General features: G+C 36.7%; 2 protein-coding genes across 17 annotated transcripts; both read right to left on the reverse strand.

Moving 5' to 3' along the window:
* Window positions 1-11321: 11321 nt before the first annotated feature.
* LOC120075759 (uncharacterized) lies at window positions 11322-15178 on the reverse strand. 15 transcript variants are annotated; one of them, XM_090312965.1, is made up of 7 exons: window positions 15039-15178; window positions 14687-14810; window positions 14529-14616; window positions 12906-13146; window positions 12203-12290; window positions 11837-11903; window positions 11322-11745 (listed from the first exon to the last, which is right to left on the reverse strand). In XM_090312965.1, exons 4-7 carry the CDS (start codon window positions 13096-13098, stop codon window positions 11692-11694), a joined length of 402 nt encoding a protein of 133 aa, XP_090169091.1. In that variant the 5' UTR covers window positions 13099-13146; window positions 14529-14616; window positions 14687-14810; window positions 15039-15178; the 3' UTR covers window positions 11322-11691. The 15 variants fall into 15 exon arrangements, with proteins under 15 accessions (XP_090169091.1, XP_090169086.1, XP_090169092.1 ...); XM_090312960.1 differs by having other exon boundaries at window positions 14092-14616; XM_090312966.1 differs by having other exon boundaries at window positions 15034-15174.
* Window positions 15140-19908, reverse strand: LOC120075758 (phospholipase D alpha 1-like). Of its 2 annotated transcripts, none has more exons than XM_039029413.2 (4): window positions 19738-19908; window positions 17984-18037; window positions 16019-17879; window positions 15140-15834 (listed from the first exon to the last, which is right to left on the reverse strand). In XM_039029413.2, the coding sequence occupies exons 1-4, from the start codon at window positions 19822-19824 to the stop codon at window positions 15401-15403; spliced, it is 2436 nt and encodes an 811-aa protein (XP_038885341.1). In that variant the 5' UTR covers window positions 19825-19908; the 3' UTR covers window positions 15140-15400. The 2 variants fall into 2 exon arrangements, with proteins under 2 accessions (XP_038885341.1, XP_090169083.1); XM_090312957.1 differs by lacking the exon at window positions 19738-19908 and adding an exon at window positions 18435-18529.
* Window positions 19909-20216: the final 308 nt, after the last annotated feature.

Consider the following 20216-nt stretch of genomic DNA (forward strand, 5'->3'; position numbering starts at 1 on the left):
CCTTGGACTATGAATCCCTCGGGCTACACCATATAAATGGTCTCCTCAAGATTGTCATTCAGAAAAGCAGTCTTGACATCCATTTGTGATGTCTCATAGTCATAATATGAGGCAATGGATGGGAGGATTCGGATAGACTTTAGCATGGCAACAGCCAAGAAAGTTTCCTCATAGTCGACTCCCTCTACCTGGGTATAACCCTTTGCCACCAGTCTAGCCTTGAAGGTTTGCACTTTCCCATCAACACCTCGTTTCCTCTTGTAGATCCATTTACAACCTATAAGTTTAACCCCATCAGGTTGATCTACAAGATCCCAAACTGAATTGAAGTACATAGACTCCATTTCAAGATCCATGACTTTGATCCATTCATCTCTGTCAACATCCTCCATTGTCTTCTTGTAAGATATTAGATTCTCAACCTCGTCATCAGCTACCATAGCTAGGATTTCAATTAATCCCATATAACGAATAGATGGGTTCGCAACCCTCCCACTATGTCGAGGTTCCCACAACAATTGAGGTGGATTTGACCTACTTGATGGACCTACTTCAACAACTCTTGTTGAGGTAATAGGTTCTTCAATAACTCTTGTTGAAGATTCGGTAGTTTCGTTAGAAAGCTCATTCAACACGATTTTACTTCTAGGTCTGTGCTACTTATATGATCCTCCTCAAGAAAAGTAGCATTTTTCTATACAAACACTTTGTTTTCTTTAGGATCATAGAAATAACCACCTCTCGTTCCCTTAGGGTAGCCTACAAATAGGCATAACCTTGAACATGGTTCCAGTTTCTTAGGATTAGCCTCAAGCACATGTATTGGGCAACCTCAGATTATGAAATGATGTAAACTAGCTTTACGATCATTCCATAACTCCAAAAGGTGTTTTGGCAATACTCTTGGAGGGAACACAGTTCAAGATATAAGTTGCAGTCTTCACTGCATAACCCCAAAACGAGTTAGGTAAGGAAGTGTAACTCATCATAGACCCATGTTCAACAAGGTTTGATTTCTCCTCTTTGATACATCATTCTGCTGAGGTGTACCAGGTGCTGAAAGTTGGGAAACTATTCCATGTTCTATCATATAGTTCTGAAATGATGAATCCAATAACTTTCCACCTCGATCAGATCGAAGTGTTTTAATCATTCTATAATGCGTTTTCAACTTCAGCCTTGAATTCTTTGAACTTTTCAAAAGACTCAAACTTATGTTGCATTAAATAAACGTACTCATACCTTAAAAAATCATCAGGGAAAGTGATAAAATATTCATAACTCCCCTGGCTCTTACATTCATCGGACCACAAAGGTCTAAATACACTAGCTCTAGAGGTTCTTTGTATTGGGTTTTATGTCCTAAAACTCGTGGTTTATAAACATTAGAACTTATTCTGAGAATTCAATAAAGTTGTTGTTGAATATATTGCTTCTTAAAAATCTAATAAACCTAAGTCCCTTGACTATTATATGAGTACTTGAACTTTATGTAGAGACATACAAGTGGATCAAGTTCGAGTAAATAGTCAAAATAATCTATAGTATATGAATAAGGTTGAGTACCTTATTCTGGTAACACTATTGGATGTGGCCTACTCTGTAGTTGTTACAAAGTGTTGTAAAGTGCTACATACGAAGTGATCCTAATTCGTGCATGTTGAGACATGAGGAGTGGGGTGTCCTGTGCAAATGAGTTTTGTGCAAGATCGGACCATGAAACCTGTCACTCTTACTTTATAACGTTGTTTACTGTTTAAGACTGACGATTTCAAAGTGATGACCTAGGTAACTTAACCTTAGTCCTGAGCTAACTATGAACTCCTGTTTGTTCGGGATTATCCTTTGATCTGCAAACGGTGAGAGTAGACCAATTGTCTCTGCTCAATAAGCTTACCATTTTGGGGATAAGACCGGATGAATAGTTGGGAACATAGAATGCAAAAGGGAATTCACTCCTAACCGATTAGGGTTAGTAGAGAGGTTGCTCCCTTCAAGTGTTGATTCTGGGTCTTGAACAAGAGGCCTCACCCTCTCATTGGCCTGAGAGGGATTCGATTTGTTGATTGGATCACAAATCAATTGTTCATTAGGGGATTAGTGGAACTTAAGGAACAAGAGGTAATTTCAGGGGTAAAACAGATATTCGACCCAGCCGTTATTACCAGCAACCTGTGAAGGGTTAACTTACTAATCATGGTTATATCGAGTGGACATAATATATCTACAGTGAGGGAAGTTCAGCTATGGACTTTAGTGGAATCACCCATTAGTTAACAAATAGGGGTTAGATTGGTCTAATGAGTTTAGCTGATTAATCTCGAATCATTGGAGCCCATGATCAGTAGGTCCGCGAGGTCCCCTTATTAGCTCGTAAATGGGTACGCTTTAGGGTAGCTTAAGAAATTAATTTGAGACGTTCAAATTAAATGGAACAAGAGAATAAATATTTAAATATGATTTAAATATATAAAGATGATTATTGTGTAAAAATTAATTTAATATTTGATATTAAATTAATTAATTTATGAAATTAATTTAAGAAAATCCATTTTTAAATTAAAATGATTTAAAAGTCATTTTTTTGTTTTAAAAAAGAAAATGGAAAAATCGTTTTGCATGGTACAAAATGAAAAAAGTTTTTTTTCATTATCATCATCTTTATGCTCGCACACAAACCATGATCTTCTCTACCTTGATTCTCCAAGCATAAGCTGCAAGCCATGCACTCCATCTCTTTACATGTTCATCTTGATATATAAAGAAGATTGGAGTTGTTGGAGAAGTAGAAAAATACAGAATTTTGAGAGAAAATTCGTGGTGAAGAAGAAGTTGTCTTCTTCAACTTGCTGGTATGAGCTTCCCTTGTTTCTCCACATCTACAAGCTGTTCTTGAGTTCCATAACTCTTCCTAAAGCTCCAAGAGCATAGTATGGAAGGCTTTGAGGTGGTTCACGTTGATATCAAGTGAAGACAGCAGCTGAACAGACGATTTTCTTGAAGAGTTCTTCAAATGTATGTTCTGAAAACCCATTTTTATGAACAACATGCTTTAGTTTTTGCCAAAATTAGTAAATTAGAATGCTTATGGATCCTTGATTCTTCCGCTGCATGTTTTTTAGCTCTAACAATTTGTATCAGAGTATCTTTTAAGCTATCAATTCAGTTTAATTTTAGCAAGGTGGGTGTTTTTTCATGAGATATATGAAATTGTTGTACTGCTATGGTTTTCTCTGTTTTGGCATTTTAATTCTCTTTAATTTCTCAATTAAATTTGTAATTGGCTCTTGTTTGATGAGCATTTATGTGTTAGCAAGAGTCTGTAATTTATTTAGAGTCATTAGAGTTGAAATTAAGATGTAATTGAAGAAACAAGCGAAAGAGGTCGAGCTGCTGTTCCAGAGTTTTCAGCTTTTGCTTCAATCTGTTGCTGAGGTCCAGATGCTAAACGATCGTTTAGCTCCAGATGCTACACGATGAAAAGAAAAGCTATACGATCGTTTAGTAATATGCGCTGGTCGTTGTGATGTTGAACGTTAAACGATCATGTACTTACGGGAGCTAAGCGATGCGTTCATTTGCTATACGATAGCATTATGCGATCGTTTAGTTTTATTCGTGGGAACTAGATGATATGTTGTTTTTGCTAAACGATGGCACTATACGATCGTTTAGCAACGATGCATGCTAAACGATGCGATGAAATGCTACACGATAGCACTGAGCGATCGTTTGGTCGCGGAGCTAAGCGATCGTGTAGATAAATGCTATGCGATGCGATGATGTTTTATACAATGGAGCTATGCGATCGTTTAGCGAAGGCGGATACTAAACGATGACTTGAATACACTGGGCGATGGTGTTATGCGATTGTTTAGTACTACACTGCGATGGAACAAAACGATCATCTAGTCCTATGCGATAGAGCTAAACGATCGTCTAGCTTCCAGCAAACACTATGCGATCATGTACTTCCTCTCAACCGAAGGTGACGACGCTAGACGATTACCTCCAGGTGCTACACGATCGGCCTTAGCAGCATATTGAGGTTGGACCGAGAGCAACCGATTCGACCAGTTTACTCAAGGTTCAATACGGTTCAGCCTCAAATGGTTGTGGTTGGTCCGGTTCAGATTCGTCCAGCCCGGTTCAAGTTGTTTTGGGTTCGGTTTGGAGCGATTCGAGTGGTTAAAAGACAGTTATGAAGCTGTTTGTAATAGTTAGCTATCTGTTTGCTTGTTTATGCCAAAACAAAAACCATAACAGTTAGTATTTAATTGTTTATGCATGAGATGTATGTGATAATTAAATTCATGTATATGCATACAGTATGCCATGTACATTTAAAACCCCACCGTAGGAAGTATGATACATGCATTGACAGTATGTTATAATTGTTATGATATATAGTATGCATGTTAGGGTTATGTTTAATATAATAGTTATATTAGATACCTTTGTTGTTTATCGTGGATGTTTAGGATGTCTAAATTTTGTAAGTTGTTATAAAATTGGTTAGATGTTTAAAATCCATAACAAAGAACAGTTGCATGCTCACTTAGGTTAACCGCTTGTTTTGATAGTTAAAATAGGTTGTTAAACTTGTAAAACTAGGGTTACAAACTCAATCGATATATAACCCTATCGAAGGCTGGGGGTATTTAAGTTGACGGTCTATGGAACACCTCCTACCTGGGGATTATAGTCGAATAATTGAGCGTTGGTAACCAGTTTTATGAGCATTCTTGAGCGATGTGAGGTAATAAAATGGTTTATCACCTAGACATTGTAGGTTAAATCCAATTATAAGAGTTATATTTGGATAAACTACTTAGACTTAGGTTGTATGAAATTAGCCGTCTAACCTAAGTATAAATATACCCAAACATTTAGAACACTTCAGTGGGAGAATAAAAGTTATTAGCTCTTACATCCTCAAAAGTTCACACTGTGAGATCCATGCTCGGCTTCTTGTCAATTTTACCTCGACTGCTCCATACGGAAAGTGTTTACATGGGTCAATAACAAGGTGAATGGGGAAGTCGTTTATAGTTAGTGTGTGAAGGAAATGTGTCAACATTGTCCTACGGTCTCCTCCATTAGTTTGAACCGTGAGATTCTTATGTTGCACCTGCTGTCGTTTTTCATGTGACACTAGCTAGTCGTTAACCGCGGCGATCCCTACAGAGGGTTATAACACAGGATTCGGAACAACCCAGACTTCAGTAAAATGAATAGGGTCTTATAGTTTCGTCTTGGGTATTGTCTTCTATTTCGGAGGCATACTTATACCATTCTGTAAGATCTAAAAATGGCGGGTCTACACTTACAAGACTTACTAAGTGTTAGTAATGATTTTGACTGAAAACGATAACTAAATGACTATCAGAATATGCGTTATTCTGGAGATAGTATTTGGTCAAGAATTGTCTTGCTTTTGTGAAGGAATTCTTGACTGCTCCACGGTAGCATTTGTTCTAAATCACTTAAGTATCGTTGCAAAAATAATGATTATGGGTACATTATCACTTTGTTAAAACTTGATTGGATTTAAAAACAATTCACTTATAAATTTTGTTTATAATTTCAGAATGACGAGTTCTATTATACAATTGCTGGTTTCAGACAAACTGATTGGGGACAATTATGTAAACTGGAAATCAAATTTGAATACACTACTCATGATAGACGCTTTGAGATTTGTCTTAACGGAGGAATTTCCTCCCATTCCTAGCTCAAATACCAACCGAACTGTTCAGTAAGTGTTTGATAAATGGATCAGGGCTAATGATAAAGCTCTTGCTTATATTCTCACCAGCCTATCTGATGTTTTGGCGAAAAAACACGAGGGTATGAACACTGCCAAAGAGATTATGGAATCTCTAAGAGGGATGTTTGGACAGTCGTCCTTCACCCTAAGGCATGATGCTATCAAATACGTTTACAACAGTCGAATGAAAGAGGGGACCAATGTTCGTGAACATGTCCTGGACATGATGGTCCACTTTAATGTGGCTGAAGTGAACGGTGCTATGATAGATGAGAGAAGTCAAATTGGCTTTATTCTAGAATCTCTTCCGAAGAGTTTTCTGCAATTTTGTATCGATGCCTTGATGAATAAAATCAAATACAACTTGACAACTCCGCTTAATGAGCTGCAGGCATTTCTGACCATGTTGAGAACTAAAGGTCTGGAACCAGTACAAAAAGTAAATGTTGCTTATACTGAAAAGAGAGGAATGTCCTCTAATCCTGAAGTAGCCTCGTCTTCGCAGACTAAGAGTATTCTAGCGAAGAAAGACAAAGGGAAAGGGGAAAAGCCTGCTGGTAAGAAGAGCAAGAAAACCGCTGCAGAGAAAGGAAAATGTTTCCGTTGCAACGAGCTGAGGTACTGGAAGAGAAATTTCCCTAAATATTTTGCAAAGAAGAGAGCAGAGAAAGGCAAACAGGCTGTTTAGATCCTAGAGACCATTTGCTCAGCTCATCCAGTAGGAGAAGTTGATGATGAAGATGTAAATTACCTGCTTTTGTTAAATCTTGTAATGAACCTTTTGTCCATATTTTTTTTTGTCATGAATGAAATGTTCATTTTAAAAAATTATGTTTGTTCTAGCAACTTCTATTAAGAATCAAATTGTTAATAGCCATCAGCAAATATTCAGATATTTAAATGGCTAAGATCGAAGTATAATGATTTCTAGCTCTGACTATTAACAAATAGTTGTTAAGGTAGGTCAGATCATCTTAATCAAAGAGTTGAGAGTACCTCAATATAGTGGGAGGAAAATATGTTTCCTAGCCATTATTGAGAAAAAGATGAATTTCCCATTAGAAATATATTTGTATACTAATATGTTTACAATAATTCTCTCAGCTAAAGTGTTTACTAATCATGGTTATATCGAGTGGACATAATATATCTACAGTGAGGGGAGTTCAGCTATGGGCTTTAGTAGAATCACCCATTAGTTAACGAATGGGGGTTAGATCGGTCTAATGAGTTTAGCCGATTAATCTCGGATCGTTAGAGCCCATGTTCTGTAGGTTCGCGAGATCCCCCTACTAGCTCGTAAATGGGTATGCTTTAGGGTAACTTGAGAAATTAATTTGAAACGTTCAAATTAAATGGAACAAGAGAATAAATATTTAAATATGATTTAAATATATAAAGATGATTATTGTGAAAAAATTAATTTAATATTTGATATTAAATTAATTTAAGAAAATCCATTTTTAAATTAAAATGATTTAAAAGCCATTTTTTTGTTTTAAAAAGGAAAATGGAAAAATCGTTTTGCATGGCACAAAGTGGAAAAAGTTTGTTTTTCATTATCATCATCTTTATGCTCACACACAAACCATGATCTTCTCTACCTTGATTCTCCAAGCATGAGCTGCAAGTCATGCACTCCATCTCTTTGCATGTTCATCTTGATATATAAAGAAGAATGGAGTTGTTGGAGAAGTAGAAAAGTACAGAATTTTGAGAGAAAAATCGTGGTGAAGAAGAAGTTATCTTCTTCAACTTGTTGGTGTGAGCTTCCCTTGTTTCTCCACATCTACAAGCTGTTCTTGAGTCCCACAACTCTACCAGAAGCTCCAAGAGCATAGTAGGGAAGGCTTTGAGGTGGTTCACGTTGATATCAAGTGAAGACAGTAGCTAAACAGACGATTTTCTTGAAGAGTTCTTCAAAGGTATGTTCTGAAAACCCATTTTTATGAACAACATGCTTTAGTTTTTGCCAAAATTAATAAATTATAATGCTTATGAATTCTTGATTCTTCCGTTGTGTGTTGTTTAACTCTAACACTTTGGCCCTATGACCTTTTCCAGTGAAAGGCCTTTTAGTCATTTTGCCTTCAAGGCATGACTCAAACACAGGTAAAGAACTTTCTTCTAACTCAAGTCCATTCTTCACCAACCTCTCAATTCTATTGAGATTAATATGTCTTGATCTTAGGTGCCAAAGTTGGGCAAGGAGAAATTTTAAGTCGCTTATTTTGAGTTACGAAAGTTTTAAACATCTCTACGTATGGAGGGCATTTGTTGCTAACGACCTTAGCACATACAAATTATTTTCTAGTTGTGCAAAACAAATATCAACACCATTCTTTGTAATAAACACTTTGTTATAAGAGATAAAGAGTTGATATTTACATTCAAGCAGACACTTTACAGACACGAAGTTCCTCTTTAAATCGGGAATTACAAATACATCATTTAGAATGACAAATTTGTTCTGTAAAGTTAACCAGAGACCTCCCACTACCACAGCTGAGATGACATGTGTGGTTCCAACTCGCATCGTCATCTCACCAGCACCAAGCTGCCACCAGGAACTAATTCCTTGCAATGACGAACATACATGGTTAGTGGCCCCAGAGTCAATAATCTAAGCAGAATCATCATTCTCCACTAAACAAGTTTCTAAAACAAACAAATCATATTTACCTTGTTTGGCCTTCTTCTTTTCTGTCAAATATCTGGGGCAGTTTCTTTTCCAGTGCCCGTTCTGGTTGCAATGGAAATATTTTCCCTTGCCAACCCTCACTGGTGGTCTACCCCTTAGATTAGCAGGTTGTGGGTTCGCAGACGCCTTCCCCTTATCGCTCTTCTTCTTCTTCCACTTTCTTGTGCCCGAGGAAGAAGGTGCAGACTTAGTTCCAGAGGTTTAACCTTTGTGGAACTTTTTAGATGATGAAGTAACATTTGCTTCACCCTTCTTCTCCTTACTTTTCAGCAAAGATTGGAAAGTCTGCAACTCGTTGAGTAGAGTTATAAGGTTGTAGTCAAGCCTGTTCAGAACAGTGTTACTAACAAAATGAAGGAAGCTTTCTGGTAAGGATTCCAAAATAATGTTAACCTGGATGGCCTCATCGATACTAGACCCGTTCATCTCAGCCACGTTGAAGTAGTCATCATATTGAGAACATGTTCCTGAATAGTTGACCCTTCTTTCATCCGTGAGTTGAAGATGTACTTAAGAGCGTTGTGCGTGAGTTGCGCGGACGGTTATTCAAACATCCCCTGCAGGGACTCCATGATCTCGCATGCAGTGACCATGGACTCATGCTTCTTGGCCAAAACTTCGTTAAGGCTGCCCAAGATGTACGCTCGGGTCTTCTTGTTCACCCATGTCCATCGCTCATATGTTTCTCGAACGTTTCGAGCAACAGTAGGAGGTGGAATAGGAGGACATTCCTTCGTGAGGACGAAACGAAGATCATCGATGATCAAAATCGTATTTATGGTATTTTTCCAACTAGCGTAATTTTTGCCAGTTAGTTTATCGACAACAAGCAAACTTAAGGTAGCCATAGCCATAATTAAATTGCTAGAAAAAATGAACAAACTTAATTAAGTTTACTTGAATTAAATCACTTTTAGAAAATTAATCAAGTTTTAGCAAAATAGTCTAGTGTACCCTAAGTGATATTTATTTTACAATGATGCTTCAGTAGGCAAGACAAAATTCACCATGGGGTGATTAAGTTCCCCTTCATTGAAATGAGACATTCTCAACCATTAGACAGAAACAACTCCTTGTAACTGAATCTAATAGTCGTCATTTTTCGGTCCATAATTTATTAGCATTTTTAACAATTCTGTGTATAAGTGTAACCTCTCATTTTAGGTCCTAGAGTCCCGTCCTAATGAGCCAACCTTAGGAAAAAGTCGATTAGGACAAGAGACTAAAGCAACCCTATCCATTTTTGGAGATTAAATAAAGAGTTGTGCAAAACTGCCATCATTTAAGGGGACACTCACGATGCCACAAGGTGATGCATAAAAACTTTATCCAACCTAATGAGAGATCGAGGGATATGTTGTCACACGTCCCGCTCCCACCTGCTATGAACATTCTCTTCATTCACCTTGCGATGGAGCAAGAGTGCGAAAGAGAGTGAGAGCGAGATAGTTTTCTACATACACGTGAATATATTTTTGTAATTTCACCTGAATGTGACATTAGCAAATGGTCATTTATTTTTTTTTTTAGGGAGGGAGGGAGAGAGTGAGAGAGAGAGTATCATCAAACATGCATGTTAAAGGATTTATTAAAGAAGAGGGTAGCAATGGAGATATAATGAGTGTTGAATTGAAAGGACAAGTGGGGGTGGGAGGTTGGGTTTGAAGGTGGTAAATGAAGGGTGCCCCCATCTCATCTAAATCTCACATCATCATATCCTAAAAATAAAAAGACCCACACACCCACTTTCTTTGTCTCACCAAAACCCCAACACATATTTGCTGTCAAACCCTAAAATCATTTTATTGCACTGTCTCTTCACACCCACCTTTCTCTACTTTTTCACTAAACCCCATCAAACTTCAACATTTCTCCACTCCAATCATCTTTTGCCATCTGGATTTATATATTATTTTTTGCTCTATTCTTTCTTTTCCCCAACATCACCTTTAAATATTCTTATTTTATGATTTCTTTCTCGATGCTTTTTTTTTTCCTTATAATTATTACTGTATTTAGATGGTTCCATGTTGAGTTTTTTAAGGTTATGTTTGACCATTTTTTGTACGGTCAAAACTATGTTTTTCATTTCCAAAATCTCATGTCTGAAAGTAACATTGAGAATTCTGAGAAAAAGTTCTTAAATACTTTCATTTTAGAGCATATTGAATTCAAATGAATGACTGAGAAATACCCAAAAATACTATGTTGAATCAATCATCAAAACAATTTGTAATTAACTTTTCTTCTACTAATTTTTCAAACTTTAGGGTGAAGTAAACTTTAAAACTAAAATTGACCCTACTAATTAAGTAACATGAAAAAAGAAAAAAAAAAACAAACAAACATACGTTTCTATAAATAATACGTTCAAAATGATTAATGTGGACAATTATAAAAAACCGTGTCATTGTTTTAGGTATTCATCACAGGTCTCCTCCCTTCGAGAATATTTGTAGGGAGGTCAGATAGAATTCTAATTATCCTAATTGGGTGTCCTCCACTCTTAATGAGAATCTTAGTTGTGGTTAGTGCTCCTTAACAATGTTATATTTTAATTATAGTAATATGAGCAAAATGATTAATGTGTCCAATTATCCACACCTATACATTATAATAAAAAAAAATCCATGTAAAAAAAATTCAAATCTAAGAAATATATTTTTGTTTTTAATTCAACCAAACTGATGAAAGTGAAAATTCAAAATTCTAATATTTGGATGGAGTATTAAATTGACACCCTTAATCACGAACTTGGGGTCATAATGGCACATCAATTAAATTATTAAGCAAAATATTTAAAATAATAATAATAACTAAACAAAAAATGCCCCACCAATTACGCAGTTGTAGCATTAAAATGGTATTTATTACACTTTATACCCTGGGAATCTTTAATACGATCGTGGCCACAACTTATCTTTATGGGCTTAAGAATTCTTAGAGCCCAAACTGTGTTCATTACGCCAAAGCCAGTAAAGATGCGAACCCCAAACTGCTCAAAGCTAGCAGAAGTTCAACATAAAAGCCTATATTTTCAAAATGATCCCATTCTTGAAAAATATCCAAAATGGGTAGCTTGAATTCAACATATAAACACTAGTATTTGTATACTATAAGCATTGAACGATTTCCCGTAATCGAAGATATAAATTCAGCAGCGAAAAAAATTCGAGCTGCATAAGTTTAAACAATATGAAGACTCCCTTGAACTGCAGGCTCAGTCATATAGACCATCCTGCTCCCAGACATCAACAAGAAAATCTATCATCTCCTGCAATTTCATATGCAAAATGAACAGCCATTGTCGGGTTGGACAAGAATAATACAGTAGATAAAAGTGAAAGCTGCTGACAACTACTTACAGTAAGAGGTACAGGCTCGGGGAACGGCTTGTTTGTTATTAATAAGCTGTCATAAGTAGCATCCCAGCTGCAGAAGGCATACAAATTAGTAGTGTTTCCGTGAAAGTAACAAAGACAGCTAGATGTATGAAAAAAAAGATCTAAAGTTTTGTTATTGTTGTTTCATGAGCAAGATCCAATAATAAGATTTTAAGTCCAACGGTTTGATTTCCAGGTCGTCGAATAGAGCTAAGGGATTTATCTGGTTGAAGAGAACCGTTCTTGCATTCCATTACAATATGAATCAGTTAAAAACGAACAAATGTTTGTTTGTTTGTATGTTCTTCAAAAGAGAAAATAATATTATCTTAAACGTTATTCATTCACCTTATTTTGGGTTCTTGAACTTGCTTTTGCCTCTCGGACATTTTATTTCCAACCCATTGCTTCCTGGTTTCATTCCAAAGAAGTAGTCCTGAACAACAGAGCAGTTGAGGCACAACAATCAGAATCATAATGCACGTGTGATGCAGAGGAGGATAAAATCATTAAATTTGGAATCAGAGAGTGGAAGCAAAAGATATTAATGAATTAGAATAATTAAGTGTAAGCGCTAATCAATCCAAAAGCTTAAGTTGATAGATTACAATAAATTTAAGTAAATCAAATACTTTAACACTCTCTCACTTGTAGGCTTAGAAACTTGTTAGAAGGCTCGACAAGTAGAAATCGATATTAACGGAGAACGAATGATATTAAAGGGTTTGAACACGAGAGCTCTTACTCTAATATCATGTTAAAATCATCACTAACTATACCAATATGATCATAGAACCAGGAAGAATGACAGACACACATCCTTATTTAATGACGACATAGAAACCCAACGAAAAAAGATACGTTAGAATTGCCACTGAAGGAGCCAAGATTAAATGATTGCCCATCAAACACTAACCCAACTAAAATTAACTCTATCAACAGTCACAAACCAAAAGAAAAGAATGAAAGAAAATCCAATGGAACAATTGAGCTTTCCAATAAACAGATCACAGGAAAACATCAGACAGATTGAAGACAGGCTTGCAGTTACCAGAATTTACAAAGTCTGTACTGCTCCCAATATTGCTGTGAGAATCATGTGAGTGAGCTGATGCCATGCTTCTCTGGGACCAAACTGTACTGTTGTCCATTTCACATGTGCTAGAGCTCGGGATATTTTCTGGTAAGCATTGTTTCTTTGCTTCTTGGTCTTTAACTCTCAGACCTTTAGACGGCCCATCCATTGCATTACTTAGTGCAGATGCAGTGCAGCATCCATGGCAGCTTCTTCTCTGTTACAAGCCATGTTTAAATCACAAAGTAAAAGATTCCAATCTCTCTAAGGATTTCTATAGCTATGCTTCTTTTTATATAAGCTAACTGGATAATTTAATAAAATACTTGAAAGAAATTCTGGAACCACTAAAACTGCAGCCTCAGTACACTAATTACTTTAGTTTGGATCGATACTAGAGTATTACATCGATCCACAAGTATAATTGTGGGCAGAAATCTGACTTTCAAATGCTAAGGCCCACTTAAAATTTTCTTTTTTCTGTAAAGTCAATCGTGTTTACTAAATTTTTTTGTATTTCTAGTTTACTCTAAAAAGCATTTTGTAAATCTTACCAATTTTTTATTAAGTTGACAAAGTAGTTTTTAGAAAGAAGAGAAAAAAAAAAAGAGTCAGAACAAAGAATGCATAGAATGAGTAGCTTCCATACGCTTAATCTTTAAAAACAGAAAACCAAAAACAATATCATTATCAAAAAAAATCCAAACAATCAGTTTCGTCGTTGTAGCTCCATCTAGGTGGCATGCTGGCACTGGCAGATTAAAAAAGACACAAGCAAGATGGTTCATGAGGAAAAAAGTGGAATTGCATTCATCTACTGGATTAGTTGGCTGGACTTTCCCTTTCCTCTAAAAAGAATTCCATAAGGTTTCTTTTTGTTGTTACCCAATTGGTGAGTCTTTTCTAATCTCCCTGGCCTTCTTTCAAGATGGTCACCTAATCCTCCAAAAAAGTGTAAAAGAAGAAGAAGAAGAAAAAGAAGCCAAGTCCCTAAGAAACTTACGAGTATATATATATATGTATATGGAAAGAGAGTAATCAGAATACAAAGACTTGGTACCAATATCAGAAGGAATGAATTCCCTTTAGGACCAACTTAACTATTCATAAATTTTCTCTATCTGATTCATATCTCATTCGAGCTTTAAACTAGGATCCTTACATGGAAAAGAAGCTTGATATTATCCACCATCAAAAGAATAAGTGCGCGCAGATATTCTCCAGAAAACTGTAAGAATGAACAACATGGTTTCTTGCTAGAGCAACCCTCTAAGCGGCCGAGGAGACAACACCTAGAATACATAGTTTCCCCTGCGTAAACAACTTCCTAGAACTTGAAGAAAGGAATGAAGGGTAAAAAGCCTGAACAAGTTCCTGTTCACTAACTCTCAAGCTTGCTTGATGAAGAAGCAAAAAGAAATATTAAAGATTCCAATCCAAAGTAAAATACTCTTAAACTACACATGAAAAGCTAATGCTTCTATTTCTATTGTTTACCCTGCAAGCTAAGGGAAGAACCATAAAATGACCAATAAATCCTCCTTTTAATGTGATCTACAAGACCCAGAACCAGAAAAGGAAGGGAAAAAACACCATCACCAGAAAGACAGAGAAGAGAAGATTGAAAATTAATGCTTGTCCATCGTTGCTACTCCGAGTGATCGCTTGTCGTCTCTTGAATTTGTCACTGACCAAAAACGATTTTTATAAATGATCATTAAGAAAGGAAGAGACAAGCAAACACACGAGAAACTCACCTCAGTCGTGTTGTAATCTGTTAGAGCACAAGCCAAATGTTCCCTGGATAATGCATTTACGCGTTTCCAAGCAAAATTATCCGAAGAAGAGCACTAAATCCTGGTGGGGAGAGGCCTGAAGTTCCTGCAAAGTGAATCATACGAAGAAAAACCAGTAAGCAATAAAGGAAAAGCAACGTTGAAAACCCAATAGCTAATTGCTATGGCTTACGACGTTGAAAAACATGTAAAACTCCCCCGACCGCGAAAGAGAGAAGCCTTCGAATAATGTCCAGACGGTCCAGAGTCGAATATCGGGCAGATTTTAGAAGGGTCGAAATAAATAAACCATTGAATAATGATGGTACCTTACCAAGTGGAAAACAGAGTCAATTCATCCTCCATTTTTTAATCTCGTATGTTCTGCTGCAATGGTAAGAGAGAAAAAGCAAAAGACAGGGTAAAGTAAAGGAGTAAAGCCCAGGTCAAATTTGAGAATATATTCCAATATTTTAAGTCTATAAAAACTATTCTTTTCTCTTCTAGTCTTCTGTATTGTTCCAATTTCTAACTTTCCCTTTTTGTTCTGAGAATAATGAAACAATTCAACATCAATCAAGTCATCTAAAGATCAAATCTTTACCGACACAACATATTTACATCTTTTGACCAACCAATCCTAGGTACGAGGAGATGATCAAATCACGCAAATAATCCTCCTCACACGACATGTCGTCAAGTGGTAAGGATTGGAGGTAGATACTCGGCTAGTTGCCCAAGAACACGAGCCTTCGTGTCAGGGAAAAATTCAAACTTTGGCAGCGCCGAAACCGATCCGTTTGAGCCTACTTGGATGGGATAGGAAAGCAGATGGCCAGGAAGATCGCCATCAAAGGTATCGTCTGAGTAAAATTGCCAGTTCTCTAGAGCGAGCTTGTTTACGAATTGGATGCATTCTTCACTCTCTGGGTTATGGAAGGCTTTGTCAAACAGACCAAGATGCTCGTACCATAGAGCCACTCTGAAGCCATAGATTTGACCTCTTGCAGGCTCACCAGATGCCAAATAATGAGGTTGAAAAGCCCCCATTGCAATCTCGGAGTCTCTTCCTCCGTCCATTGACCTCTGGTTGATGTTGGCAGACCCAATAATTATGTATTCATCGTCAACTAAAATTCAGAGAACACAATGAAACAGAGAAATAATCACATAACTTTATTGAAATATCAAAATCAGAATGCTTGGTAACTGGAAGGTGTAAATGCAACGCAACCCAGGTTTTTCTATCATATTTTATGTAGGAAGTCAATTCAATGACTTATGATGCAGAGAAGGCAATCTCTTAAGTCTTACCTATCATCATTTTTGAATGAACATAGATCATAAAACGTCGGTGCTCTTGAGCCCGAGCATAATCTGAATTGGGCTCTGGTTTCTCTGGTGGTACATATTCTCCACTTCTCGTCTTCTCTCGATTGCCAAGGCAGAAGAATGTCAAGTAATCTCTAGGATTTGCATCGAGACCCTTCTTCCGAAGGGCTTGAGCTATATCTGTGTACATCATGTCTAAGGTTCTCCTTTGCCAATCTAATATTGCTTGAACTGAAGCACTCTCAGGAATGCCTTCTGGCCACATTGGAATGACAATATATGCTGTAAATCTCTCTCCAGCTTCAATCTTGCTCACAATCTTCAACGAGATCTCCTTTGGAATAAGATGCAAAGCATTGATTTCTTCTACCCTTATACCATTTGATTTCCAACCATAAGAGCTTCCAAGGAAATATTGATTCTCAATATATATGAAATTTTTCGCTCTGCGAATAGCATTAATATAAGCATCTTGAATACTCCTATCTATAACATTATCCTTCCCACTTACAAGGCCTACTCTGGATGCATCTTCAGGTGTATCTGGAAAGCCATCTACAGCACCACCATCAATAGACCGAAATATTTGAACATTCCAGGAGTCGGGGTCGTCTGCTGGTAGAACCATTACTGGGCGGGTAATGGTTTCTTCAAGCTTTTGCATTGGAATTAACAAGTTGTTTCCAACTTGCTTTCGCCATCTTTGTTCAAAATTGTACAGAATATCCCAAGCAACAGGCCCTTCTAGGCGGCAATGGATGTCATGCCATGGTTCCCGAGGACCACCTTTCCTAATTGAAGAGCCTGAAATGCTAGGCTGGTGAAAATCGCTATAGTGGATTGAATCTAGAGTTGAAAACAAAGGGTGCTTTGGTGTATCATATCTCCCATCACACAGATCAATGCCACCAACAAAACTTATGATCCTTCTTTTCTCTGTTCCTCCACCAGCTATTTCACTATCAAGCACAACTGTCTTTTGGTGATGAGTAAACATGGTAGCCGTCTCAAAACCCTGAATTATACTTCTACCAACATCAGGATTCCGTGGACACAGAGCGCAATGTACCTTCGAGTTCCTGAAGTATTCTGCAGTTTCTTGATCATGGGTTGCCATCAAACCATCTCTTTTGAACTCTTCAACGGAAGTTCTGTCATCCCAAACAAGAAGCAAAACAGTCACACCTTCTTCGGCCTTCTTCTTTAGCAGTTGTCCCAGAGTAATATCCTCTCCTGTCTGTCTTCTTTCCCGGTCTCTTATCAAAGTTATTCCGGTATGCACAGACCAACCAGTTATGTAAATCAAGTGTCTTGCATTGCTAATTGCATCAAAAATGTCCTCCCAACACCTGTGTACTTCATGAAAATTCCCTCCTGACAAACCAACTCGAGGGAGGAAGTTGTTTAAAACATGAGCATCCTGGTAAAGAGAAACTTTGCAACCCCATCTTTGGTTGAAGAATGTGAAAGGTATCCCACTGAACTTTGGATCTGGGATTCCTCGGGACCAGTTCCTGTCTTCATTAACACTTGAAAATTGCAACTTTACATGGATTCTAGAACGACCATACAAAGGCTTACCGTCTTCATCTAATATTTCAACCCATTTCTCATATACAAATCCCTTAATGATATCCTCAACAGGCACATAAGCTCTTCCAATTAATGTTGCACCAATTACATCTCCATCTTTAACTGTGAATATAATGTGTGACACTGTATGAGCACAATATATACGAAAATGATCGTTCCACTGAGGACTGTATGGCTGATCCACTATTCTCGTCCTGCCAACTCTGGCCTTATCAAGATCGACTGTTGCATACATTTGAGATCCAACAATCTCCATATTGAGTGAATATACAAAAGAAATAACAAACAAAAAATTAGACCCCCGTTTAAGGATAGGACATTAGATAATGCTACATCCACCAAAAATTTACATACCTCGGGACGGCAAAGGATGCGTCTCTTCACTCCGGCAAGAAACTTTTTGGTCGACTTTTTACATGAGAAGAAGATGAACATGCGAGGGTAAGTAAAAGTTATCAAGAGAGGATATTAAGTTCCAATTATGAGGAGGTCCTAAAAGAATAACTAGCTTGCATAGGAAGTTTGCAGCAATGAAGGCCAGTAAAGATGCTTTGATTATTGGTTATTCGTCTCAAAATTCGCCAGTTTATTTCATACATGTGGTTTTTGAACATAAGAGTTTTAGTTCCAATTTCTGAACGCTCATCCAGAAAGGATAGTTTTTCTGGATTCAAAGTTTATCTAAATAAGAAACTCAAGGAACCCACAGGCTAAAGAAATCATATCATGGAAGTTACACCTGATGAATGCATTAACAAATTGTTACAATGAACAAATACAAAACTTCAAATATCATGAATGGAACCTGAGTACGTGATGAAACCTGACTCCTATGCCATATCGGGACAGCATTTTTTTTTCCCTTTTTGCACTCAAAACAATTCTAGTTTTGTGCCATAGCAGGGCCATGTGAGGCCCCTAGTTAGAGAAATAATAGGAATATTAGGAGAATATTAGTATGGTTATTAGAAGGGGCATATTAGTAATTAGATGGTAAGTTGATTAGGGCTTTTAGTTATAGGGAGTAGGTTGAGAGAAAGAGGATGTGCAAAATCTGGGATGAGCATAGGCTTTTCGAAGAGGATTTCTCAGCCCGCTAGAATTTACTGTTATCTTTCTTTATGATAACATATTTTCATATATTTAAAGAGAATGTTATCTTTCTTTAAATATATGGAAGGAAATATAGCATATTTACAAATATTTCTATATTTTTGTGTTCTTCAATTTGGTGTGTTCTTGAGTTTATTCCTTGTTAGGAGGTATCCTAATAGGGCATAACTGGGAAAGAGGTAATTTATGGATCTAGTTATTAACCTTTCATAGTATATCAAACCACTCATTTAGAGATAAAAACTACACAGACCAATGCTAAGTCGATCAATTAACCAATTGTCCGTCGTGCTCATAAGATAAAATTCAAGTGTTAGGAGAATGAGAACAAACAGAATTCTTGGATATCCATGAGGGAAAATATGGTAAATGAAACTAAAATTAACTTGAGCATTGATGGAAAAATATGAAAAACCGGACTTTTCCAAGTAATCGCACAATGAAAGACACTTACCCTTTTGTCCTGCAATGACAAATTCACCTCAGTTAGAATTAAGATTATTGATGGACTTTGATGCACAAAAATGCAGATAAAAGAAGTCTTATCAAATCCTTTAAACTAAATTTTACGACAAAATCACATCGTTAAGGGATGTCTTCGTAATAAGTTCTACAAACTCAATATGACAAACTTAGAGCACACTATGAAGCCATCACTCTTTTGATATATAGGTTCAAACTCTTCTATTTGCAGTAGAATTGAAAAGGAATTCAATTCATTTTGAAACCAGAAACTGAGAAATTAAATTGATTTTGTTTCTTACAATCCAAGTCTTTCTATTCACTCAAAACTCTCTTCTCTTCCAAAACATTACGAAGGTGTTTCTTACTAAACGAGAATACTCATATCATCTAAAACAATTTCATTATCAATTGAGTATCCTATTTCTTAAGTCTGATTCTATTCTACAAAATTGAATTTCATTACCAAACGAGAATACTCATATCATCTAAAACAATTGAACTTGTTGATAGATTAAGTTTGAAAACCACACCTTCCCACAGAAAATAGGAAATCCAGTTTGAAGTCTGTCGATTCTATATATATCAGCATGAAGCGTCCCATGAAGCAAGCGCGGCATTTGTATCTTGCAACAGAGTTGAAAGAGAAAAGGATCCTTGCTTTTCCCCGAAAATGCGTCGAACAAACAGGAAAACTCAGATATTCCTCCATCGGGAACAACGTAAATTCATATATATATATATATATATATATATATGAAAAGGGAAAATGAAATGGGAAGAAGAGTATCTTTATAAATTTTTGTTTGAAGAAAGAGATGAGTCTTGATGGAATAAATTTTTGTTCGCGGCAATGGTATTCTTAGAAGAATGTGAAGATGGGGGAAACCCAGATGAGAAGATTACCTGTTTTGGAGTTTTTCTTCTTCCTTGCATAGCTTTTGCCGCCATTGCTACTCCAAGTCTATTTCCCTCCATTTCTGCAAGTTTCAAATATCTCTTTTTTTTCCTT

The sequence above is a fragment of the Benincasa hispida genome, chromosome 4 (genome assembly GCF_027475165.1).
Source record: "Benincasa hispida cultivar pf3 chromosome 4, pf3_genome.v1.1, whole genome shotgun sequence".
NCBI classification, from domain to species: domain Eukaryota; kingdom Viridiplantae; phylum Streptophyta; class Magnoliopsida; order Cucurbitales; family Cucurbitaceae; genus Benincasa; species Benincasa hispida.

Coding starts and splice junctions, on each gene's coding strand:
- LOC120075759 (XM_090312960.1), bottom strand. CDS start 14,232: ATGTATTCTAGGTGTTGTCTCCTCGGCCGCTTAGAGGGTTGCTCTAGC. Junction 11,904..12,202: donor GTTCAAGAACCCAAAATAAG/GTGAATGAATAA, acceptor TGCCTTCTGCAG/CTGGGATGCTACTTATGACA. Junction 11,746..11,836: donor CCGAGCCTGTACCTCTTACT/GTAAGTAGTTGT, acceptor ATGAAATTGCAG/GAGATGATAGATTTTCTTGT.
- LOC120075758 (XM_039029413.2), bottom strand. CDS start 19,824: ATGCCGCGCTTGCTTCATGGGACGCTTCATGCTGATATATATAGAATC. Junction 17,880..17,983: donor GCATCCTTTGCCGTCCCGAG/GTATGTAAATTT, acceptor CTCAATATGGAG/ATTGTTGGATCTCAAATGTA. Junction 15,835..16,018: donor TCATTCAAAAATGATGATAG/GTAAGACTTAAG, acceptor TCTGAATTTTAG/TTGACGATGAATACATAATT.